This window comes from Dermacentor andersoni, chromosome 1, assembly GCF_023375885.2.
Source record: "Dermacentor andersoni chromosome 1, qqDerAnde1_hic_scaffold, whole genome shotgun sequence".
NCBI lineage: Eukaryota > Metazoa > Arthropoda > Arachnida > Ixodida > Ixodidae > Dermacentor > Dermacentor andersoni.
In genome coordinates this window covers 33,682,305-33,708,377 of record NC_092814.1, presented here as the reverse complement: position 1 = coordinate 33,708,377, position 26,073 = coordinate 33,682,305, and the positions used below count along the sequence as shown (strand labels likewise).

General features: G+C 43.0%; 1 protein-coding gene across 3 annotated transcripts in view; it reads right to left on the bottom strand.

Annotated features, from left to right (window-relative positions):
• Grasp65 (Golgi reassembly-stacking protein 2) overlaps positions 1-26,073 on the bottom strand; it is a 56,305-nt gene that overhangs the window by 2,342 nt on the left and 27,890 nt on the right. For 2 of the 3 annotated variants that reach the window (XM_050193770.3, XM_050193772.3), the window contains exons 7-9: positions 19,238-19,358; positions 15,888-15,980; positions 6,456-6,581 (exon numbers count right to left, since the gene is read on the bottom strand). In XM_050193770.3, the coding sequence (XP_050049727.1) occupies positions 6,456-6,581; positions 15,888-15,980; positions 19,238-19,358 (340 nt within the window). The remainder of the gene's footprint in view (positions 1-6,455; positions 6,582-15,887; positions 15,981-19,237; positions 19,359-26,073) is intronic. The other variant, XM_050193771.3, reaches the window with a different exon arrangement.

Sequence of the window (26,073 nt, the reverse complement as noted above, 5' to 3'; positions counted from 1 at the left end):
GACGTGCTGTGCGATTGCCATTTTTACTAGCAGTAGTCTACAAGGGCAGTTAGCTGTGTAGTGTAGTTACGTGTCCAAGGTAATAAGAAGATACAGTAATATTTGTTTTGGTATTCTACTGGTGCATGAAAAAAAATGGTAATTTTGGTTTTAGCATACGGTAAGTCTTTCAGCTTTACCCTGGTCACCATTTTCAATGATAATTTCAGGTATTTTTCTCAGAAAAAAGGAAAACTAATCTTACAATCATTTGCACCAAGTTTAAGACTCCAAAGTTTTCTCATTTTTGCCTGTGTTAAAGTGAAATTGGTACATAACCTTGCACAGAAGACTGTGCTGCAAACAAATTTTGCTTTGCAGGAACAACGTCAGTCAAGGACATTCTGATACTAATTTAGTTACAATGGGAGCAAATGCTGTTCCTTGTGTGATAGTCAAAAGGTGTGTGCAAGGATAGTGCACAGGCAATTTCAGCACAAAGCAGAAAAATGTCGCAGCCACCAAAATTTAGTCTTAGCTGCTTAAATGCTAACAAAGCTCACATTCTCTGCAAGTTCTCTGGCCATTCTTTGGTGCTTTAAGGCGGATAAAGGGGAGCGCATTATTTTTTCTCTTCCCCCTCCCATTTTTTAAAGCTGGTTCAAATGTTTTTTGTAATGCCATGAGGAAAGAATAATCAAGGGATTAAAGGCATACAATTAAAAAAAAAACTAAATGCAGAGGTTCCACAAAAAATAAATGACGACACAGTCATGGCATTTGTTAATTTCAAGTTTGGGCACAATGACAAATTCTAGTCAAGAAACACATGGAAGATTTGCCGAGTGGAACATTGTACAATTCAAGGATGCGCACTTACTGCTCATGGCAGTAGCTGTAGACTAGTGCTTTTACGCTTGACCACAATATTTTTGGAAGGACCTAGAGATATTCTAGCACTGGCTTAAGTAGTGCATCTCCATCTTACCATATGTCTCACATGGTGCAAACCTCATGCATAACAAATTCAGTCGCTGATTGCCAAATGACAGTAATACTTTAATTGGCTTGCTGGGCACCCAAGGTGCAGCGAACTTAAGCTTTATAAGGAGGCCACTTTATAATTTAGGACTACATGGGCAGAAACTGGGAAGTCTACTGAATTTCAGCTTTCTTGCATTAATTTGACCCAGACGGGACTGATGAAACTGACTGAAACAAGATGGAGAAAAGCCGTCAAAACACACAGCTGATTTGCCCTATTCTAAACACGTCCGAATCAAATGCACACCTATTTTCATGTGTCCAAAGTAGAAACATAATGTACGAATTATGTTAAACCTTCTAAACAAAGCAGAAATGTAATGCACACATAACTTTCTAGCAAGAAAAATGGGCAAGGGTCTAATGTGCATTGCACTTGATGGCCAATTTCCTAAAGCCAGCTTCAACCCAAGACGTCTGAATTATGCGGTACAGCGTACAAAGGCAGTTTCAGTTTTGTCCAATTGTGCCATGCAGGATATTTTTGGCGCAATTTCATTGAAAGAAAAAGGTGTGCATTAGAATTGAGTAAATACTGTAATATGACATTCTGAGCAATGGTTATATCTTGAAAGCCTTCCTAGGGCAAGCCAAAAATATGCGAAACAGTGAGAAAGTGTTCCTTTGCCCTAGGTGGACAGCTCTCTCAGTCCAGAAAGCCACTGGCTAATGCCGCAACCTGGGCCACCAAACTTCACTGATCCTCCAGGCTCTGTGCCGTTAACATTGCCTCCCCCGTTTCTTCGATGACTTGTAGCGGTGTTGAAGCTACATCTTGATTGTTTTTCTCGCGATGTGGACACACTAACATGATGTGTTAGAGGGTGTCTGGTACATTACGAAATCGCCATAAGTATGAGAATTTTATGGGGTGCACCTCGTGCATGATAATTCCGTGGACGTATGTATTTGTTTGTAGTCTGCAGAGGGTGTTGGCTTCCTGCTTAATTTTGGATGTGGTAGTAGATATTGTTTTCTTTCCAGTCGGCAGTATTGTAATATTATGGCATAGTTGATGGGAATGTCTTCCAACCTCGTCGTTTTCTGGAGCCTGTGTGGCAGGAATTCCCAGCTGGTATACTCTCGGAAAGCAGCATGTGCTGCTTCGTTTCCTGCCAGGTGTTCGTTAGTTTTCATCATCTTATTACTTCTTTTAGTATCTTCACTGCTGCGGCAGAGATTTGGCCTTTTTGTAGGTTTCTACAAGCGGTTTGTGAGCCGCTCAAGATGGCTGTGTGCTTGCATGTGACGATGCCGATGATGATGGCCACTTCCTTTGCATTTTTAGATCTCGTGCTGGGGTTGTCCGAGCATTTCTTGCTTGGCACTCGAATTCTTGCTTGTCTTCTGTCTTTGTGGTGTGTTGCATGCATGTTGCGAGGTATTGGAGCGACTGAGATAAGGTCTCTGAGAAGTGACAGTAATTGGGCTTTTGCATCCGAGTCTGCTATGAAGTTTTCGCTGTATGCGAATTTGCAAAGTACTGCTTAGCCTGTTTGAGTCAGCTTAAAGGGACACGAAAGGTTAATATTAAGTCATCGTGGACTGTTGAAATGCCATCCCAGAAACCTCGAAACGCTTGTTTCGTGCGAAGAAGAGACTAATTTTAAGATAAAATGCGTTATGAAGCGTCCGCGTACCTCTAGTGCAGTTCAAATTGCCTGCCCTCCAGTCGAGGAGGGGTGATGTCATGGTCTCATAGTGACGTTGCGCCGTTGGTGATTAAACCACCCCCACAGGTGGTGCTACGGCTTTTCTGCGCAAAACACAAACGCGCGGCCAGAAACAGCGCCAAGACAGAGCCGACAGCAGCTCGAAAGCGGAACTATGGTGGCTAGCGAAAGGGACAGCGCGCGAATGGTTCTTTATTTTATGACGCCAACTTCGACGCTCGTTGCAATGGACGACCCTGACAACGACATATTGGCTCGCGATGCTGGGCTCGACTTCAGCGATTTAAGCACTGATGAACGTGAGCTGATCCTGAAGGCTCGCGCTGCCGGCGTCGTTGCGTACTACTACGACGGCAACTGTATGTCATATATATATGGCTGTACATATTCGCACATTTGTAGCTTTTCCTTCATGAAAACCAAATGCCGCACTCACCGCCCCGTCTTTGACCTGCAGTTGTTCTTGCGCTTCGGAGAATGCAGGCAAGACCGACGGAACAGCGCTACGGGAAAGCATTGCTTTGAAAGGCACTCCACAAGACTTCAGTAAGTCGGCGTTGAACTCGTAATCCTCTGGACGATAGTGCAGCGAGCACACTACGTGATTTCCAGCAAGCTGTGGCAGAGGTACGGCACTTAACTACTTCGAACGGAGAGGTTCACTCGTTGGCACACAGTAATAAGTAACGTTGGATTCGCCGCTGCAACTACCCTTGGCCAAATTCCACGCACCGTTCGCGCATCCCATGACATCACATGGCATTCTCGCTGCTTGTTCCAAATGCAAGTTTCGCGAGCCAGCAGGACCACCGCAGCATGACGTGATAACAAAACAACTGAAATTCTAACGCGCGCCCGGCGCAAAATCGAGCGCGCAGAGTCGAGCGAAAACGAAACGTTTCGATCACCCATACTACTCAAGGGTAACATCAAAATGCTTTTTTTTCTTAGAATTGAATAGAAGTAGACAAGTAGCATTTTCTTCCGTCTTATAATCTAATGAAATTATCTTTTTAATACGAGTAGTTGATTACTAGTAACATAAATTATGATGAGGAGTGCCTTCATCATCGGGCTAGTACCGGAATGTCGCTGGGGGGTCTCAAATCGTGTCATGCATTTACCTCAATTTCTCGGTTACTAAAGCTCTGTTCGCGATTATATTGACGCCTTAGACGTTCTAGAGCATTGCTTTATCACTTTAACTTGACTTTATAGTAACCTTTAGTCTCCCTTTAAGGCATTCCAGCTGGCTGGCCCTATGCGCTTCACTAATTTCTTCCCGGGTGTTATGGGTGCCAAGTTTGAGGAGTGACATGGTTGAGGTCTTACTGGAAAGCCCTAATGCGCTCGACTGCTTTTCTGATGATATTGAGTTTTTTCATTTCAGCTTTGAGGAGGACAGATTATTTGGATGGTTTCTAGCTCTTTGAGTCCTCTTCTTTACGTGGTTATGCGCCTAATGAGATGAGTAACTTGTATTAGGGTCTTGGGAAGCTTCGGAAGTGTAGCTGTGCCAGAACCTCCGCGCCAAAGGTGCGGAGGTAGCGAACTTGTGGGATAGTGATTCCCTTGAGTGTGATTTTGGGATCGGGGGTGAAATGGGCTGGTGGTCTTCTCCGGGTCCTTGCCTTGAGTATAAGTAGCTCTTAATTTTTCGGGAGCACACTGGAGACTGCATTTTGGAAAGTACTTTAACATCTGATTGACTGCCTCTAGGAGGGTAGTTTGCTGTTGGCTGGTGTGGATGCTTTTGTGCATAACGTTATATCGTCGATGTATATTGCATGGTTTAAGCCTTCGAAGGCATCGAATCGTTGCGGGAGCTTAATCATGGCAAGATCGAACAGCAAAGGTGAAATGACTGACCCTAGAGGAGTGCCTTTGTAGGGGATTTCAAATTTGTCGCTTCGGAGGTTGCCGACACTCACCTAGCCAATGCAATCTTTAAGGAAGTCTCATACATATTGGTAGGTCTGGATTCCGCAGCTTTTGCCTTGGAGATTCTCGAGGATTGCTTCATGCTTCACATTATAGAAGGCTCCTTTTACATCCATTGCTAAAATAGAGCACTTTTTGTGGTGTTCTAGGTAGTCCAAGAGGTTTTCCTTAAGCTGCAGGAGTATATCATGTGCTGAGAGGAGCTGTCGGAAGCCAAACATTGTGCCAGGCACGGGTCCAGAGTCTCCGAGGTATGGGGTGAGGCGTCCATGAACCATGTGTTTGAGGAGCTTTCCGGCGCAGGTAGCACGGGAGATAAGCCGTAGGTCGCTGATTTGTAGTGGCTTGTTGGGTTTTGGTATCATAGTGACTTCTGCGTGCTTCCATACTGCCGGGAGCTCGCCTTTTTCCCAGCAGTTATTCATGCAGTCAAGGAGTCCATCTATGTATGGCCTTGTCAAGGAGGTTTCGTAGGATCCTGTTGGTCACCTTGTCATTTCCTGGCGATGTGTTAAGTGTCAATTTAACAAGGGCGGCGTGAAGTTCAGGAAGCAAGAAAGGGCAGTCGAGGGCGACGTTTAGTTCACCTTTGTACAATTGGGGATTGGTGACCTAGGGGGTGTTGTCTCCAATAGGTTTATGCTTGATTTCTTCCAGAACTTGTTTCTCAGTTCCTGGATGGAAGTGAATGCTTTTCTTGAGGTCATGTCTTTGGTGGTAGCTAGAAGGGCTTGCAGTATATGCCAGGTCGTCTTTGTGCTGAGAATGTCTTGAAGTTGGTTGCACAGCTTATGCCAGTTCTGCATGCTGAGCTGGTCTCCATATGCTTCTGCTTGCTTAGTTATGTGAGTGATCCGTTTCTTCAGTTTACAACTATGTTTCATCTTTTCCCACTGTCTCAGTAGTCCTCTTCTGGCATCACAAAGATGTAGGAGGTGAGAGTGCTGCCTGTATGTCCACTGTGAGTTGGATGTCTTTAGTGTGCTTCTCTGCAGTCTTGACCACTTCGGTGAGCCGCTCTTCAATATCTTCAATGTTTTCTTGTATGTCATGTTCTCAGAAGGCATTCTAGTCCATCAGCCTTGCCGTTCCAGTTCTGCTTAGCTTCTTATGGTGCAGGACTTCTTGTGCATTCGATGGGAGATTGTGTGTTCAATTCATTCACTGTGCCCACAAGCTCTGCCGAGACAGACACTGCAACTAAAGGAATCGCTATTGCGGTCACCATAGTGGTCAAGTGCGTGCGTGCCAACTGGTCAAGTTTGAATTACCCAGCAAAGGCCAATTTTAGAATCGAAATAAAGGCTTGGGCCCATAGAAATGTATGGGCACCAGCCGGGACCTTCGGTTGAGATCGAATTAACCAAGAAATTTAATTAACAATAATTGAATTAACAGGAGTCTACTGTAATTGAGTGGCCTAAGCATGCAGCCTTCCAGCAACTTGAGAGCAGGTACAGGTTTAGGTCACACAACTTGCAATGTCTTTATAAAGCGTTTGACTTTCCACTTTGTGCCTGCAATAATGAAGTGCTTGGGACCTCCAAAATTATTCACTATACAGGCCAATTCATTGTAAAAGTCGCATACCGCACAAAATTATTCCTTCGTTATACAGGTCATTTTGTTGTAGAAGTGCTGGACTGTAACATCTGGCCAATAATTTGAAGAACAATGCAGCAGTTGTGGACAACATTCAAGTTATAAGGAGAACTTATTGAAGCGATGACGGAAATCAAATAGGACAATAAACTTCTATTTTATTTGTGGCTTCTCAGCCATATTTGCTAGCCTAGTTGGCAAATCATGCAGTCTCACCCGGAGTGTCACTTGATGAGCCAAGGCTTGCTAGAGCATCGGGTGGCAATGAGGCGCTCACTGTAATGGGTGGCATTCCTGGCAGGCTGATTGGTGTGGTCAGGGGGACAGCATTGACTGGACCTGCTATTGAGAGAGTTTTGCCCCAAAGTTTTCGATAGCAAGATGCACTAAACATGCAAACACATGAAATAGTACATAAGAGTAAGAGGAACAGTATCATAGAGTGAATTGCTGCTCAGAATCGCAGCTTAGCGAAACTTCTTTTGAGTCAACTAAAGCTTCCTCAGGTCCCCTCACAAGCAGGTAACTACTTTATTTGTAATGTATTTAACCTCAACACCATCTTCAATGTTTCAGTGAAACCAAACTTTTAATTAGCCCTACCACACAAATAAGCAGCACAGGAAGACCAAAGTGACTCCGAAGTTGACATTTCCAAATTCCCTGAGTGACACAGAACTTTCTTTTATGTTAAGATGGGCTGAACACCATGTCGTCCGATGCCATGACTCTCTACTAAGCATGTTAAAAAATGAAAATGAACTTAATCCAGTTTGAATAGTAAGGAGTAGTTTGACGTAATAGTTATGCGGAAACCCGCAAGGTGGAGAGAAGTAATTATTAAAGGGAAAATCGGACATCCACTCATTCGTAGAAATTGCTAGAAAGGAAACCCATACGGGTTTCTCAAAAGAAAACCTCGCAGTTGAAGAGAAATTCATCCTGGTCTGGGACTCGAACCCGGGACCACCGCCTTTCCGGGGCAGCCGCTCTACCAGGTGGCTAGCAGATGGCAGGGCGAAGTCGAGTTTGTCAACAACTCGAAGCAAAGGCAAGAGTTGGACGTTATAGTTCTGCGGAAACCCGCAAGGTGGAGAGAAGTAACTATTAAAGAGAAAATCAGCCATCCACCTGTTGAAGAAAAATTCGTCCTGGTTCGGGACTCGAACCTGGGACCACCGCCTTTCGGGGGCAGCCGCTCTACCAGCTGAGCTAACCAGGTGACTAGCAAACTCTTGCCTTTGCTTCAAGTTGTTGACAAATTCAACTTCGCCCTGCTATCTGCTAGCCGCCTGGTTAGCTCAGATGGTAGAGCGGCTGCCCCGGAAAGGCGGTGGTCCCTGGTTCGAGTCCCAGACCAGGACGAATTTTTCTTCAACTGTAAGTTTTCTTTCGAGGAACCCGTATGGGTTTCCTTTGTAGCAATTGCTACGAACGGGTGGATGTCTGATTTTCCCTTTAATAAGTAAGGAGTAGTGTTTATTTTATTCAAAAAGAAAACGGACAGGAGGGGTTAGCAAAATGGACATTCAATAAAATATCTTGAAAGAAAATGGTAAAGTCCATTGCAAATCAAGTCAAACATTTTCAAATACGAATAAAAAGAGACGCATACAGAGGCAAATTTTTCTAATATGAGCTATTTATATCAAGTGATAGCAAGCTCATTTGTATGAGGCCCGAACTTTGTCACAAGCGAGATTCTCTCAGCAGCTGTAAATTCAACCTCAACATCCCTGGCATACTCTCAGCCCGTGCACAACACCTCAGCGTTGCGATTCACTGCTTTAAAGAGTTTATTTAGGTTTAGATGGGGGACACCTGCATCTCTGCATCAGCCAACACTTTGTTTTCTGAGCTCAAGCTCCTTAAAGAAGTGGTGGCACACTTCCTATCCCGTTCATTCGTCAATGTGTCGGTTTGTCCTCCTTCCGCTGTGTGTTAGCCCCACAGACCATTTGAAGCATCCTCTTGGTCAGTTGTACAGTCAACGTCCGATTTTTTGGACTCCCTAAAGGGGGTGCAACAACATCCGAAAAAATGAATGCATGTCTTTTACTGCCCTTAAGAGCTCAAATCGCCACAGGCAAGTCCAAAATAGCTCTGAAGGCTTGCCGGTACACTTAGTACACTCGTACTGTAACAGGAGACGGCGGGTGCATGCGTGTAGAATTAAATACATACTGTGTCCCGTGACAATTGCTTCGCGTATGCTTTACGGCGTAACACGTCTGTATTGAGGCGAACCTGAATTTCGGAAACCGGCATTATGCAACGCGTCATGCTTTCAGTGCTTCGAAGCCAATGACGAGGATTACAAAGGCAGAGTCCGTGCCCTTGCTAACAGCGGCGAATTGTTTTAATAAAAACACGGCACCGAGCAGCAAGAAACACTGTAGCGAACGTCGAAGTAGCTAGGCCTAGCGTTGCCGCGGTGGCGGCTACGGCTGCCAGTGGATCTGCGTGCGAGTGCACCTGTTCAAGGTGGCGAGATAATCAAAATGGCAGCGGTGGAGGCTTTCATTAATGCCGTTTCGGCACTGTGGTCACGGCAAAAAGTCAGGAAAATCGGACGGCTAAGGGTTCCTGCGTCCGAAATTTTAAACATTCTTATACATTGACTCTATGGGATACGTGGTGGTGCTGCGAAGCTGTCCAAATTGACAGTATGGATGGATGGATGTTATGAGCGTCCCCTCTGGAACGAGGCAGTGGGTTGTGCCACCAAACTCTTGCTATTATACTGCCTAATGTCCCACCTAGGTTAAAAAAAGAAGAAAAAAAAAAAGAAAACGAAAAGAAAAAAAAGAAAGACCACGATGAACTCTCGTACCAAATTTTCTGACCCCCTATTGTGAAATTTGTTTTTGTAAGTCTCCGTTTTTTGTCGTTTCCCTACTTTTCTTCCACCAATCTTCCAAGCGCCATTTACTAATCTCTATTGCAGACATGTTTACTTCCCCCTGCACTCGCTGAACCCAAGGGCTTCAATTCAAGGAGGCCAGTGGTGCCTAAATTGACCGCTGGGCAGATATCTTCACATTCTAATAAAACATGCTCCATCGCTTCCCTAGCTTGACCACAGCAAGCACATGCTTCTTCTTCCTTCTTATATCTCGCTTTATAGGTGCTGTTCTAAGGCATCCTGATCTTGCTTCGAAAAGTAATGAGCTTCCCTTTGAGTTATCAAAATTATTTCTTTTCTTCGTAAGTAGTTACTCATCGCAGGTTTCTTTTCCACTGCTGTCACCCATGAGATTATTCCAGCCTCTCGGACTTTCCGCTTGATGTTCTTTGTTGCCCACCATACAGGCCGCATACTTGCTGGTAAGCTTCCTCATTCTTTCCCTCCACTGTGAATCAATGTTTTTCCTGTACAGATACCTGAACACCCTCCCAGCCCATTTACTTTCTTCCATATTCCTCAGCCGTTCTTCATACTCAATTTTACTGCGAGCTTCTCTCACTTCAAAACTAGTCCAGCCAATATCACCCTGCACAGCTTCATTTGTAGTCTTCCCGTGAGCGACCAATGCGAGGCGACCCACTGACCTTTGGTTCCCGTCGAGTCCTGATTCTACCCCTAATTTAAAGCAAACAGCAATTCCAAAAGTAAGTCCTGGAACCATTACACCTTTCCACATGCCTCGGAGGACCTCGTACCTATTGTATCCCCATAGCGCTCTGTGCTTCATTATGGCTGCATTTCTCTTCCCCTTTACTGTTATGGTTTTTTCCTGTTTTTCCATATATCTATTGCCTTCGTTTATCCATATACCAAGGTATTTATATTCTGTTACCCGAGGTATTTCCTGGCCCTGTATCTCCACTGTCTGTTCACTGTTTTCATTGAATACCATAACACCTGATTTTCTAACACTAAATTTCAAACCTAAATTGTTGCCTTCCTGTCCACAGATATTAGCTAGACGTTGCAAATCACTTTGCTTGTTAGCTAGCAACACAATGTCATCCGCATAAAATAAACCTGGGAGTTGCTGCTCTACTACTGTACCCACCTGTTTGAATGAGAGATTAAACCCGACATTACTTCCTTCTAGTGCCCTCTCCATTCTCACCATGTACATCATAAACAGCAATAGCAATAAAGGGCACCCCTGCCTCAGTCCCTTGTTGATATCAACTTTCTCCTCGCTACTCATCCCTTCCCATTCAATGCAAATGGTATTTGCTAGGTAAATCTCTCTCAAAAGCTGCAGACAATCGTCGCCTAAGCCTTCCCCTTCCAGAATATCCCACAAAATGTTGCGGTCTACGTTGTCATACAGTCCTGTAATGTCTAAAAAGGCCACATATAACGGTCTGCTTTCTACTCTCGATAATTCAATATGGTTTGCAAAATAGTGAGCACCACCTGGCGCACAACAGGCAACGCTGCAGCACTCTGCATGTGCGAGTATGCGGTTAGAAAGAGAGTTTTGTTTCTCGGCTTCTGTCTGGCCTCTGCTGCAGTAGCCGCGTGTGTTCACTGTGGCAAAAATAATTGAAGACGCTGTCACCCCGTTCCAGTTTTCGTACATGACATGGACCTCTGACTTCTCGAAGCGTAACATTCAAACTGATTGCATGCAGCAGTATCTCCTTTCTAAAACTGCAACTGTTCGCCAGACTCATCGAGGCTCAGCATTGTAGGAAGAAGACTACGTGAAAAATATTGTATATTTGGGGGATGCTAATGCCACCATGAGACTGGTGCGAGCGACATGCACTCCTTCAACAAAGTGCAGAGTGCATGTCATCGAAACACACTGCCAATGTGTCACCAAGTGTCCACACTTGGTTTTGCAGACTAGCCGCGCGCAGCGACCACCATGCAAGGTGGCTAGCCTGGTTTGCTTTTTGCTGCCGACAAATTATAGAGAGCACCAACTGTATGTTCATTTAACTGCGACATAATTGTTCAGGCGCAAAAAGTGCTCACAAAATAAACGCTTTATGACTCGCAGCATTTTCACTGCAAGCGCCATCGGCTGCTGCTGCGACAACCGGGAGCTAGGCCTACCGGCCCGAGCGATCAGCGGCTGCCGACAAAGTCAGCGGGCCGAGCGTAATGCTTTGCTTAGGAAAGTTTACCGTACTAATATGGCCCATCTGCAACAAAGCAAAGTTTCACAGAGCTGTTTGTCTTAATTTGATGGTCCTTTATCGAGCACGGTAAATACGGAAAAGTATCAAACGGCGCGCCGTTCTCTCGACTGCATGCACTAACTGCCACCGATGAAAACGGTAGGCCTTGCTTGGTGACCATGGTGTCGCTGGTTATGAAAAAGCCTCTGCTAGCAATTTAACGCATAGTTTTTTGTTAACCGTTTAATGCATGCGTGAATATAAAGAGGCTAAATGAAAATACATTTGTATATCTGTACACCGTCGGCAGAAAAAAGCAAACCAGGCGAGCTCCATCTCACGATGGTTGCTATGCGCTGCCTGTTGGCGAAACCAACTGCCCTCGGATGGCGCGTTTCGATCACTTCAGTGGTGTAGCACTGGGCTCTGATTGTCATATGGGTGCACTTTTGACATCACTTTATAATATTTATTATAATTGCATGTCAGCGACAACCGAGTGACACCAGTGCGCTTTCGCAAGCTCTGTCCGTCCTCGTCCATCTTGAGCTTTCCACATTTCCAGAAATATGCGGCTGCATTTAAGGACCTCTCGAAGCTTGCAGGCCGAAATAACCTTGCAGCGCTGGCATATGACAGTTCAGCAGCCGCAAGTAGTGTGATGAGAACCGGCTCTGCGAGGAGCGAGGTATAGCGCAAGTTGTGTTCTGTGATGGCATCTCCGGCTGTCGCTTATCCATGCTGCTTTCCTCGCCGAATAGCTCTTCTCAGACGAAAGCCGAAATAACCTCGTGCTCTACTTTCCAGTGAAGCAATTTGTGCACCCATACGCAACACAACTAGCCGGCCTTTTCACAAAAATACAGCGATCAAAACCACCACAAAATGGTGCCACAAGGCGCGTTAGCACTGCATCGGTTGTTCGTCTATTCTCGTATCGAACCATGTAGAGGGCGCACGTGACAGCCATGTTCGTGCATGTGCAACAGCATATTTTCAAACCATCAATTATCGGGAAGGTCCCAAAAATCGGTCTCTGACTGTACACTGGCAACTCTTCTAGCCGACAACACGGCATCAAAGACTATTCATAACAATTCCACTCTGTTACTCGAGCCAGCATTAGCGCGACTTTCGTTCCCTTTTAATAATGTTACAGCTAATTTTCCGTGATAGAAGCACAAATTCACTGAGTTTTCCCTGAGTGCTTCCCAAGTATCTAAATCCCTGAGAATTCCCGGTTGGTAGACACCTTAAACTCTGCACTACAAGAGATTAAATGTATGCAATGCTCACCTGTGCATTTTATTTCTTCTTGGGCTGTTTAATTGCGGGCTACTAACTAGCCCAATAAACTACTGATTGCCAAAACACATCATGAGTCACACATTCAAAGCAAGTCGAACAAACCAGTACAGCAAACAGCAGTACACATCCCAAATTCCACTACTATATCATTCCCATTGCTACATCATGGTAATATACAAGTACACTCAAACAAGTAAATAAAATTCCCCTTAAGATCCGCCTAGAGATCCACGTATTGAAAACCTCGTTTTATGGAAGTGAAACTGTCCTCCCAGTGGATATAACAAACTAGATTCATCTCTAAACACAAGAAAATACTAGATTGTTACGCGACGATTACATCGCTTTCCGCGGGGTTTGGCACTCGTTTGCCGCGGCAGTTCAAAACTCCCGCGTCCCCACGTAGAATATGTATTCAAGTAATACTGCCATTTTTCACCGCCGTGCATAGCTGCACACCTAGCATAAGCATTAGTTCACTATCGCTATACTATCACACTTCTCTACTGACCTCTCTCTCTTGCGCATATGTGGCTGTGCGAGCTGCACCACACTGCGCGGCGGTGCGAAATAATAGTGCCTTCACTTCTGCAGGTCTGGCGGTAAGGCGCTGCGCGATCTGGGGGTCACGCGCAAGTCATGCCATGCTGTGTGCAGCGGTGTGAAAAATTACTGCATTCTACAGCGCACGCAGTCACAGCTTTGCCTGGCCTCAGAGACCTCGGGGCGCAATCCTGGGGGTCACGCCCAGACAGAGCATTCACTTCTCCCTCCCCCTGTGATGCACCGTGCAGGCTAGCAGCTGGGCGCGGCCTCAGAGATCACATTAGCATCAATGCAATCTTGGTGGCCACGAGCCGGCTGAGCCAAGCCGGTGCGGCGAAATTCGCTAGCCTCCTCAATCACACAGCGGAGCACTGTATTATGTGCCACGTGCTGCTCAACCGCGACGAGCCAAGTGGAAAGCGGGTGCGAAAGACCATTACAATAGGTCAGAAGGCAGCTATCTAAAGGCTGTCGTGTCAGGTACTAAGTTGCGTGTTGCACACGCTGAAGATTCTTTTGTTCTTTCATTCAAATTTCATCACATACGAGGCCGTGTAGCAGTTCTGTGGGCTGCAAAGCAATCTTCTTATTTCCATGTTTACAATTGTGCACCTCATTGGGCACATATTGCAATAAACAGTAATAATCATTATAATGAAGTGAATAAACGGAGAATCAGACATCCACCCGTTCTTAGCAAGTGCTAATGAAGTAACGAATATAACGAAGTAATTTCGACTGCTCTTTCAACTTCTTTATAAATAGGTTCGAGCGTATTTCACTCACTTATGCCTCATATACAGTAGAATCAGCTTAAACGGAACTCAAAGAGAGAGAAGAAAGCGTGTCATTTATCGCAACTTTAATTTAATCAAATGACACAAAAATCAGTTCATTTGCTGTTGAACCTCAATATAACAAAGTATCTAACTTTTTATAATTTCTTGTACATCATATACACAGAATATCATGTATCTAGAACCTCGATTTAATTAACTGTGTGAATATGCAATTTCAATATAACAAAATTTCACTACTACCGCAAATGAACACAGAGCCAATAAATGGAATCGTCCGCAGACGCAGATGGTCAAATGGTTGAGTTATATGCCGCCGCTTGCGAACGCACATCTCAAATTGCCTGCTGCACCACCGAGAGTGACTAAACACTTCAAGCAGCGTCATGTTCCATATAAAGTCAAAGTGCGACAAGATCCTATCACACCCCGCGCGCTGTATGCTTTAGATGCGAGTGAAAGCTTGCCAGAGTGAGCCAAGAATGATGGTGACTTGATAAGCACAGTCTTTCCAAGTGAGCAAGAAAGGGAACGGAGTGAGCTCACCATAACACAATCAAGTGCAGCATGCGAGGGCAAGGGAGTGGGGGCAGGTTGGTGCACGTCTCCCATTCCAGTGCAGCCATGGCTGCCAGCGTGGCTGAGCGCCTATGCAGCCCACTCACCCTGCTTTAGGGTTAATCTACCCCTGGTGCAAAGACTGGGTGAGCTGAGATGGCGTGGCATTGTGCACTATATTTTCACACATTTAGTGCTGGAAGTTGCATAATTTCGAGTTTCAGAGATGCATTGAAGCTAGAGGCAGATGAAGCGTTTGCTCCGCTGCCAGCGCTTTTTATGATAGCGTCATTCCACTGTGGGCGACACTATCAGCTGTGGGGGGAGAGTGGACATGAAAGCATGGCTTATTTTGCTTCGTAACACCGATGTGAAAATGTCGTTGACATGGCATGAAACTGTACCTTTTGTTGCCAACTCTCAAATTCAACAAATTTTTTTTCTCGTTCAAATTTGCTTTTACCGTTTATCCGATTTGAAAAATTTTTGCAGCTACATCTGTGTAAGAAAAATTTACCGCCAACTGTACTTACTTGCATAAAAGATTGAATTTGAAACAAAATATTGATATAACAAAGCAAATTGCTGATATTAGACTTCATTATATGACGGTTTAACTGTAATTGAAGATCTCTGAGTGTTTTAGTTTTACTACGGTGAACAAATAAACTTTATTGTTGAATATCATCGCTCACGCATAAGCCATTAATGCACATTTTAAATGCAACCTCTGATGCCTTCTTTTTCAAAATGGCACAAATGGGAAAAATATTTGTGCAATTCGGCACTGAATTCTTGAACAACAAGAACAGTACCTTTTCTATTTTATTTGTATTGAGGTGTACGCATTTGCATCCAGTCCTTCAAGAAGCTGCTATTCCAGGCACCATCTATCTTCTCTTCTGTCTTTCGTGAGATTTATTTTGGTAGCTATGGTGCTTTGTACTCTCGCTTTTCAAGTGACGCTATCACAAGGCACAGAATGTGAAAACTAGGCAGTGTGAACATCGCATAGAAGCCGTGGTGGCCGCAGTAGTGCAACTGCCCGACAGAATTGATGTTCTTGGCTGTTTAGCTCACTAATTTACATGGCTGTCCGACTGTTAATGTTTTGTATGTGGATGTATGCAGTAGTTTCAGTTATAGTTCAATTTAACCAGAGTTCATGGCAAAAGGTATTCCCATAACCAACTTCATTAAGGTTGTGCTTATGGGCTGCCAACCAATGCTGGTACACTTGTTCCGCTTATCTGGCCTTCCTGTTTAAGTGAGTTTCATTTATCCAGAGTCCACTGTACAAGCAAATACATGAACTTGAATCATGAAATGTGTTTACAGTTTTCCAGCATACCTGTCCGATCCTGTTCTGAACCAAGGGGAGCACTGCTAGGTGGTCTGCTTTCTGTGCTTTCACTTGCTGTGACTGGTACAGGTGCACTTTCCCCTACATAAAAATCACATCTGCATATTTATCAGCTCCATTGCACATGCCCAAGATCAATGCTTCCAGGTCACAATGACTAGGCCACAATTTCCACCTCTAAAAGGCAAATAATTTCTGTAAACATCTACAAGTTGGAAAAAATGAACAAAAGGGAAAAATAGTCATCTACCCAAAAGACGCAATGTGCTTAAAAGGAAACATGTTCCGGCTGTAAAACTTGCTCTGGACAAGGGAAAGTAAATCTAACTAGGAGGCTAGCAAATCATAGTGCAAGAATAAATTTATTGGCAAATCGAAACATATCAACTATGAAATCACAAGTTCCACCTTTGTGTGACACATTAAATGCACCCATGTATTGCTGACCTTTAGTTTATTGGTTGCTTGCAAAAATAAAATACACAAGCTTAAATGAAGCTATAAAGCCACTGAAAGAAAAGGAAAAGACAAGATGCACAATAATGTAGGAGCCTTATTTTGTATCAATTATTTTCATTTTCTATTCGTTACTGCCTTTTATCCTAGGCTCACATGAAGCTGCACCCTGGCTGTAACTTGAATCACCCACTCAACTCAGCATGATGAATAAGAAGAACGGAAAATGAAATTAAATTAGTCCTTACATAATATAGCCGTAGGTGAATACATAATGTATGTTGCATTAAAAAGTAAGCAGAAATATTTGTCATAACCCTGTCTAGTCAAATAAAAAAAAAAAAAAAGACCAGCGTCCTTGCTATGCTGTTCCCCTCCTCCAGTCTTAAGATCACTATAAATATCTCAATCACTACAGCACCAGTGTCATGCCTTTGGTTTGGTTTTTGTACATTATTTTATCTTAGTTAAATTTACACAGTGTCCCCCAAACATTAATGTGTACAAAAGGCACTTGGCACATTGGTCTAGTTTCTGAACAGCAGCAAACTCAGGAGGCTGGAGTGTCGTGTCATTACTCAATGCTAAGAAAGACCAGCAGCTCAGAAACAAGACTAGTGTACTCATCCCTCTGCACAAAAGCTCATAACTTGGTTTCAATTCACATACTGGAAGCCAGATGTGTGGTACGATCATACACCACAGGAGACGCAGTACTGAAAGGAGTCAAGATGGAGTTCTACATGAAGCTGCTGATCAGTGTACTACTAGTGCCACAACTTGTTTACTTTAGCTTTTGTTTTTTAAACACTGCAGACTCAAAAAAGACAAATGCAATTATACATATGACAAACACGGTCAACAAAAATGACTAATAACAAAAATGAGGTTATCAACAAATCACATGTGCATTGCCATGTAGCAGCTCACAGGAGTGCTGATAGTCATTAACTATCTGTGCTCATTCTGCATCAATGGCATCATATAACTAATAGCTCCAGAGCAAGCCATGGTTGAGCCTCGCATAGCCATGACTGGAAGAAACCAATAGCTTGACATGGTTTCTGGCTTGAAGGCAACCAGTTCTCATAAATCAACATTTTTTCTGTGACAAATTTCCACTGGTAACCTCCAATACATATTGCGGATAGAAAATTTGCCAAGTGCCTGCCTTTTGTTTTTTGTTATTTTTTCGTGCACCACAAACTGGAAGCAATGGCAAGTAACTATTTAAACAACTTCTAATCCTGGCTCCAATGCAATAAGCTTTCTTTAAATTTACTAAAACAATTTAGGTGAGCAGATAGTTGGGCTAGTAGGCTGAAATGCATACTGAAATAGTTTGCGCAGAGACACGAGGACAATGCCGAGAAAAGACACCACTCGTCCCTGTCTTTTCTCGGCATTGTCCTCGTGTCTCCGTACGAACTATATTTCAGTATGCATTTACCAAAACAAGTTACACCCTTTTAAGGTCCATCAATAGTGCCGATTTATACACTACTGTAATAGCAGATTTCTGTTAATTCTATTTCTCTGTTAATTTGATCTTGACCGCAGGTCCTGGTCGGTGCCTATGCATTTTTGTGGGCTCAAACTTTCATTATATTGATCTTAAGATTGGCCTCTGCCAGATAACTTTGCCAGTCAGCACATGCATGGCTGACCCCTACGGTGACCCAACAGTCACCCCTTTAGGGGCAGCGTCTGTCTCGGCAGACGCTTGACAACAGTGAATGCGTTGAGCAGACGTCATAAAATTGCCTGTTGACAACGCTTATCTTCCTAAGGCCTGCCTCAGGAAGATTTTCAAGCAATAAATGTAGCTCATCAATGATTATGGTATTTACCCAATTCTAACTCATGCCTGTGTGTTTCCAAGAAAATTAGGCAGGAAATTGCCTGCGGAGTGCAATTGGACATGAAACTAAAACAGTCTTCGCTGCACTTGTATGCTTTACTGCATAACATAAATGTATTGCGGTGAAGCTGCCTTTAGAAAACCAGCCGTTAACATGCAACACATTAGACCCTTGCCTATTTCTCTTGCTAAAAAATTGGAGCACTATAACTTTTTACTTTTATTAGGAGCTTTAATGCCATTTCTACATTATTTTTTCACTTCGGACACACAGATAGTGGGTGCGCGTTTTATCCAGGGGCGTGTTACAATCTGTCAAATGCTGCCAAATAAATCAGAGGAGTGTTTGAGAATTTTTTCTGCAGGTTGTTTAATTCAAACCGTCAGACAATTCAATCAATTTTATCGGTCACGTGCGGGTAGTACTACTAGAAGTCGACTCCTACAATTCAGAGATGTAAAAAACAATGTCACAAGTAAAAGATAAAAGTGGCCGACAACTACTTTGACCAAGCAGGATGAAAAAGAAGTTGACTGAATTTGTGTAACACGACCGAGAATGCCGGTAGCATACAGTGGAAGTGGCAATAACATCATACACGGCGGCATCATGACAATGAAAGTCCACCGACACTTCAGGCTATGAAGGAAAGACTCAAAATATACGACAATCATGAAATTTGCAGTAGGCATGATGGCAATGAATCGCCAAACTGAGCCAAATGCTTTTTCATCAAGTGGATTTTAAAATCCTTCCCCAACCCCTTTAAAACTTTTTTTTTTTTGACTGCCCAATTTCTTACATACATTTTCACTGGCTCCTGTAGGAAAAATTTGCCTGCAATTTAAGCAGTCTACACTACATTTGCAGAGTTTTGGTCATTTATTTCTCATATGTGCTTCTGGTTATTTTGCATGAAATAGGATGACAGTCTACAGCAAGCGTTTTCCGTTCTACTGTAACACCAGCACAATGCCACACTGTGTAGGCAAGAAATAAACATGGGGCAGCAAATCTTACGTGAAGGCAACGAGGAGTCGGCCGTTGGTTGCACGGACACATCGTTCAGGGAAACAGCATTAACTTTCTGTGCTAGTGCTGCTGCAGGGTCACCTACAATGCTTGGTGCACTCAGCTGGACCTGTAAGAAAATTGAAGTTGTTCCAAAGCAACAATATGAGCTACGACTGACAGTGCAGGGTTCCAATAAATGTTACCCACAGACAAGACTGAAGCTCGATGAAAAAATTAAGGAAAAGCTCACTCTTCCCATATGTGCTTATTAATGATAGGTGCTTGCTCTGGCCAGAATTTGAACCTGTGACCATCTTGTCAATAACTGCGTGTTTACAGAATCAGAGTGATGGGCAACAAAGAAATGCAGACAGCACCCAGGAATTCCAAACATACAAGAACCACACTTGGTATGGATGCATTCAAATTGCTTAAGACCTCATATTTTCCCATAATTATCACAAGTTCTAGTACCCAGAAGGTAAAAAAAATAAGACATCCGCCTCTCCTCAAGAGAAAATAATAAACTAATAGAACATACGACCATACAATCCTGAGAGTTTAATTTAGAGGGGCACTAAAGAGAAAAATGGTTTCTCCTGTATCAGTAAAGTACCCTTCTACAATATCAAAAACAGCACTTTTACCCCAATAAGACTCTTGATAAGCCAGAAAAATCGCAATAACAAAAGATGGGAAGCGACACTTCCTTGAAGTTCTCGCACCAGCTCGCCCCGACGTCATGGATTTTGACAGCGTCTTCTAGGCCAGCCTAGTTAATTCTGTAGTGGTAAAGATGGACTGCATTGTCTTCCAAAGCAGCCAAAGATTGAACATCGCAAGTTTCAGGAACTTTTGCTGCACTAAACTGACCTATGAAAAAATACTTTGAAATCCGTGATGTCGCAGCGAGGCACCAGCAGTAGGGTTTCAGCACGTAATTCAAAAACTAAAACTTGGACCTTCATTCTCTCCTCCAATATACAGCCTATTATTTTGAACATAATGACGACTGATTTTTCGAAGAACGCTTTATCCGTCCAAACTGATTTGGTGCTTTGATTTAGTATCCCTTTAAAGCCCACTAAAAACTAAGAGAAAATAACAGTCGCATGTTAATTTTCAGTACGTGTCCAAGAATACTTCACATAAAACATCTATTCCAGAAGTAGTCTTAGTAAAGTGAAGCTTCCCTTGTTGACTAGTTTTGCAACATAAATTCGGACAATAGATAAAATTTTCTAAATAACTGGACTGCAAGTAGTCCTAAGCTGATAATAAGGAGGTAAGAAATGCTAAAGTAGAATGTTATGCCAGGAATGTGCAACTCATTTTTCACCCAACTGATCTACACCAAAAAAGGGCGGTCCATTAAAGCCTGTTTTGCTCTCAGTGTTCCAAATGTGGGTTAGCCAGTGTTCGATCATCCCACTGTTTTTTACCAAGTCATCCGAGCTGCTTCCACATGCTAAATTTAAAGGAGTGGGTATCTTTAGGTGTTACTATTACAAAATATGATGAGCAAAATGAGAACAAGGTAAAAGCGGGAGCCAACGTTTTGACAAGTGGACTTGTCTTTTTCAAGGCAACATATGCTTTCCTCAGCATAGTATATATAGGTAGAATTCTTCTAGAAGGGAGAGGGGGTAAGGCGGGTGGGCAAGGCAATGACAGAGAGTGTGTTAACGGCAAGGGCGTAGAACTGGAAAGAAAGGGGTGCTATTCAACGCCGGTGAGGGAATGTGCGGTAGCGCCATGTGTCAGCCGACTACGTTTTTTCGTGGAAGGGGCCTGGGGATTATCTGCTTTAATGGAGGTAAGTGAGCTATCATTTCTCTAAAAGAGAGAATAGAAGATGCGGCAGAAAAAAAAAAGTTAGTAAAATGGATTTAATAGTATATATAGAAGAATAAAAAACACTAAGCAACTCAATGAAAAATAACTAAGTGCTGTTGCCTATAGCTTGAAATTTAGCATAGCGAATAGATTCTCAAGCTCCCTTTGAAACGTTTATGCTTATTGGTTGCAATGCCTTAAACTTATGGATGAGGTATGATTCTCTGTATTTTCTGTCTCGCACAGAACGGATAAAGAGTTTAAGTTCATCAAAGCTGTCAAAAGTTGGTTGAAATGCTCGGCCACAGTTTCGGGAAGCTTTTCAGCTGTGCCCGCGTGATGTCCATTTAACCTGACGTTCACTGATTGTCCCGTTTCACCGATATATTGCTTCTTACAGAAAGAACATTAAAGCATATACTAAATCACATCGAAACTAGCAAAAGTCAAGCTAGTTTTCACTTTGTGTGTTTAACTATTTGTGGTGCTTTTAATTTTAATGTCACTTTGAAGGTGCATGCAGGTTTTGCACTGGGGGCGAGGACATGCTTTTATTTTGAGGGGAATGATGTTGGCCGACTTTTACATGCACTAACATGTCTTTAGAGTTTCTGTTGCGGTGATAGGTCATCCTTGGTACCACCGGGAACGCTTTTCTCAGACGCTCATTACTTGATAATATTGGGTGGTATTTTCGTAGGATGTTGTTTATGTTTGGGAGGGCATTAGCATATATCGTTATTAAGGCTGGTGGTCACTCAGATTCTGGTGCAGGCTGTTTCTTAGCCAATTCCGACTGCCTTTCCAATCTTGCCGCAACGTCATAGGCTCTGTCGAGAGGAACTTGTGAATAGTTTCTTTCTGCTAGCGTTGCTTTAAAGTCATTTAGGTGGTAGATATAATCATTGTCTTCACTGCAGATTCTTCTTTGTTTCGCTTGTCCAACAAAAATTCCTTGCTTGCACCATCGCAGGTGATGACTGTGGTAGTCTAAATATTGCTGGCTATCCGTAGGCTTCCAGTAAAGTGTCGTTCTCAGTTTTCCACTTTCTATGTAGACCATGTCGAGGAAGTTGATTTGACTAGGTAAGTGATGAGCAGTGAATTTAATACTCAGGTAAAAGTGGTTGAAATGGCTAATTAGGTAAGCTAATATGCTTGTGCCGTGATCGCATATTATAAATATGTCATCAATGTAATGCAGACAGGTGTGGGGTTTTCAAGGGTATAATTTTATCAGGTTTGCTTCAAGCTGTCCCATGAAAATGTTGGCATACGTGGGAGCGAATGGTGCTTCCATGCTAGTGCCGAAAGTTTGCAGGTAGTGAACAGAATGGAATTAGAAATAGTTGAGCTTGGGAACTTGGGGATTGACTGCGAGGTATTTTGATACAGCTTCAACTGCTTTACTCATGAGTATGTTAGTGTAAAGGGCAGAAACATCTAAAGTGACTAGAATAGAGCAGTAGGAAAGGTTTTGGTTGGCAGTACTGCCGTCGATAATTCTAAGGAAGTGGGCGTGTCTTGAACAAAAGATGGGAGGGTTGTGGGGATGTTGGACAGGTGATGAATTAAGAACTTAGATAGTGACTTGGTAGGCGTGTTATTAGACACTATAGGCCGACCTGGGACTTCTGCTGTAAATACTTCTTCTATGGGAACCTTATGTATTTTAGGAAGAAGATAAATGCAGCCTGCTTCTTTGTTCTTTGAAAATGACTAAATGGATTGTTTTAGGGTGCAATAACAGCTTTCATATCGAAACTTGCACCCTGAATTAAAAGAAAACATTTCATCAATCCTCTCTAATTAGCAAGATAATCAGCACACAAAAAAAGATTTTGGTGGTAGAAGAGGCATGATGATCGAACACTGCAGTCTTATACTCATATATTGTAAATTTTTTTTGCTTTAACAGCTTAGCTAACGTTCACTGGGACACCCTTTTTGTATGTGTGTACATCTGTATGTAGAATGACCATACCATGTGAACATGAAAGAAGCCTGTGAATACACGCAAAGTGCCTGGAGTGGCCAGTCACGTGACAATTTTGCGCGTATTTTCAGGCTTCTATCAGGCTCTGAAAACCACTTTTACGTAGCACTAATTCAGCAACAGAAAGCTGTATCAGGGATTTTTTCATGTTGCTCTACAAGTTTTTCATTGACACTTTTAATCTAATTATAATACCTGAGAAGTTGATAAAGACATTATGTATTTAGGCAGAATGCAAAAAATAATTCGAGTATCTCCAAGTGACGACAAACAACATTATCTTGGTTCTGTCCAGCTACATTGAATTTGCATATTTTTAAATATTCGTGCGTGATAGTTGGGACACCCTGTAAACATTATACTATGCACTGTCATGGTACCAAAAGATATATGTCTTTAGTGCTCAGTGATGCATGCTCTGTGAGAACACGCAAGTGCTACGATTGTTACCACTGCCTGCATAGCATGTGGCTCGGAAAATGCAGGAAAACGTTGCCAAGTTTATGTTCCAATGATTATGCACAATACACACAATTTATTTTTTTACAATACATGGCACTATCCCTTTTTTTTTTTTTTTTTTTGCCATCGATAATACTACTCCAGGCTTGGAGTGGTGCCTGACACCGGCAAAAAATGCAGAGAGCGAGTGGCTACAGTAATCCAGATACAACCAAATTAGGAAGGCCCACTAAGCTTTAACAAAGACGCTCCCTCACCAGACACCAGAACAGGAATTGGCCTCCCTGATGCAGTATTTGGCCACTACCTCCCTCATGATTCCTACAATTAACCCATGGCCCTCAGTCCCCAGTAGCTGCAGAGCACCTGACCAAGGCGGCGGTCAGACCTGTAATGCAGCAGAGGGTGCTAAGAATCTCTGGGTCCAGACAAGCCGCCAATGGAAACTGGCCCTGTCAACCTTTAATTGCTGAACTCTGTCGAGTGAGGCTAGCTTAGCAGGACTCTGAGGAACTATCACACATTGTTTGGGATATCATCAGCCTTAGTGAGAGTAGAACTGGTGAGGCTTATACATTGCTGAATAACGTACACGTCCTCTGCTACAGAGGTTTCCCAGTTAAGAAGCAACTCGGGGTAGGATTCCTAATCCATAAGAACACAGCAGGCAACATTGACGAATTCTACAGCATTAATGAGAGGGTAGCTGTAGTCGTAATCAAGCTTAATTAGAGGTATAAATTAAAGGTAGTACAAGCCTACACTCCAACATCCAGTCACGATAATAATTAAGTAGATCAGTTTTATGATGATGATGAATTAGCGATGAGAAAAGTGCAAACTCAGTATACTGTAGTAATGGGCAACTTCAAAGCAAAAGTGGGGAAAAAGCAGGCTGGTGAGCAAGCAATTGGCAACTACAGCGTTGCCTCTAGGAACGCTAGAGGAGAGATGCTGGAAGAATTTGCGGGAAAATAAGCTGTGAATAATGAACACCTTTTTAGGAAGCGTAGCAACAGAAAGTGGACCTGGAAGAGCCCTAATGGTGAAACAAGAAATGAAATTGATTTCACACTTTCGGCTAATCCCAGCATAGTGCAGGATGTAGAAGTTATAGGTAGGGTAAAGTGCAGTGATCATAGGTTAGTGAGGGCTAGGATTCACCTCGATTTGAAGAGGGAAAGAGTGAAATTGGTCAAGAGGAAACAGGTCAACCTAGAAGCAGTAAGCGTAAAAAAGCAGACAAGTTCAAGCTGGTATTTGCAAACAAATATGCAGCCTTAGAACAGAGAGATGCAGATGACATAGAGGTAATGAATGAAGCCATAACTAGGCTAGCTTCAGAGGCAGCAATTGAAGTGGGAGGCAAGGCACCAAGGCAACCAGTAAGCAAGCTCTCCCAACTAAGAAAGGGCCTAATAAGGAAACGACAAAGAATGAAAGTGTCCAACTCAAGAGATAAGATAGAATTCGCGGAACTGTCAAAACTGATCAACAAGGCAAAAATAAGGGATATTCGAAATTATAATGTGAGAAAGACTGAGGAAGCCTGAAAACAGTGAGAAGGAAACTTAGCATAAGACAAACTAAGATGTATTTACTGAAAGATAAGCAGGGTAATATCAGCGATCTTGAAGGTATAGTAACATCAGCGGATTAATTTTATACTGACTTGTACAGTACCCAGAGGAGCCACGATACCTGCAATCGAAGCAGTAATAAACAGGATACAGATACTCCTCTTATAACTAGAGATGAGGTGAGAAGGGCCTTGCAAGACATGAAACGGGGAAAAGTGGCAGGAGAAGATGGAATAACAGGCGGCTCTCTATACGAAGTGTCTATCTCGACAGTAAGGGTCCCAGAAAACTGGAAGAATGCAAATATTATACTAATCCCCAAAAAGGGAGACACTAAAGAATTGAAAAATTACAGACCCATTAGCTTACTTCCAGTATTTTATAAAATATTGACCAAGATAATCTCCAATAGAATAAGGGCAACACTGGACTTTAGTCAAGCGAGGGACCAGGCAGGTTTCAGGAAGGGATACTCTACAATAGATCACATCCATGTCATCAATCAGGTAATAGAGAAATCCGCAGGGTATAATCAGCCTCTCTATATGGCTTTCATAGATTACGAAAAGGCATTTGATTCAGTAAAGATACCAGCAGCCAGAGAGGCATTACGTAATCAAGGAGTACAGGCCGCTTACGTAAATATCTTGGAAAATATCTAGAGATTCCACAGCTACCTTTATTCTACGCAAGAAAAGTAGTAGGAAGATACCTATAAAGGGATCAGACAAGAAGACACAATATCTCCCATGCTATTCACTGTGTGCTTGGAAGAAGCATTCAAGCTACTAAACTGGGAAGGCTTAGGAGTAAGGATCTACAGCAAATATCTCAGCAACCTTCGGTTTGCAGATGACATTGTTCTGTTCAGCAAAACTGGAGATGAGTTACAACAAATGATTGAAGACCTTAACAGAGAGAGAGTGTAAGAGTGCGGTTGAAGATTAATAAGCAGAAGACAAAGATAA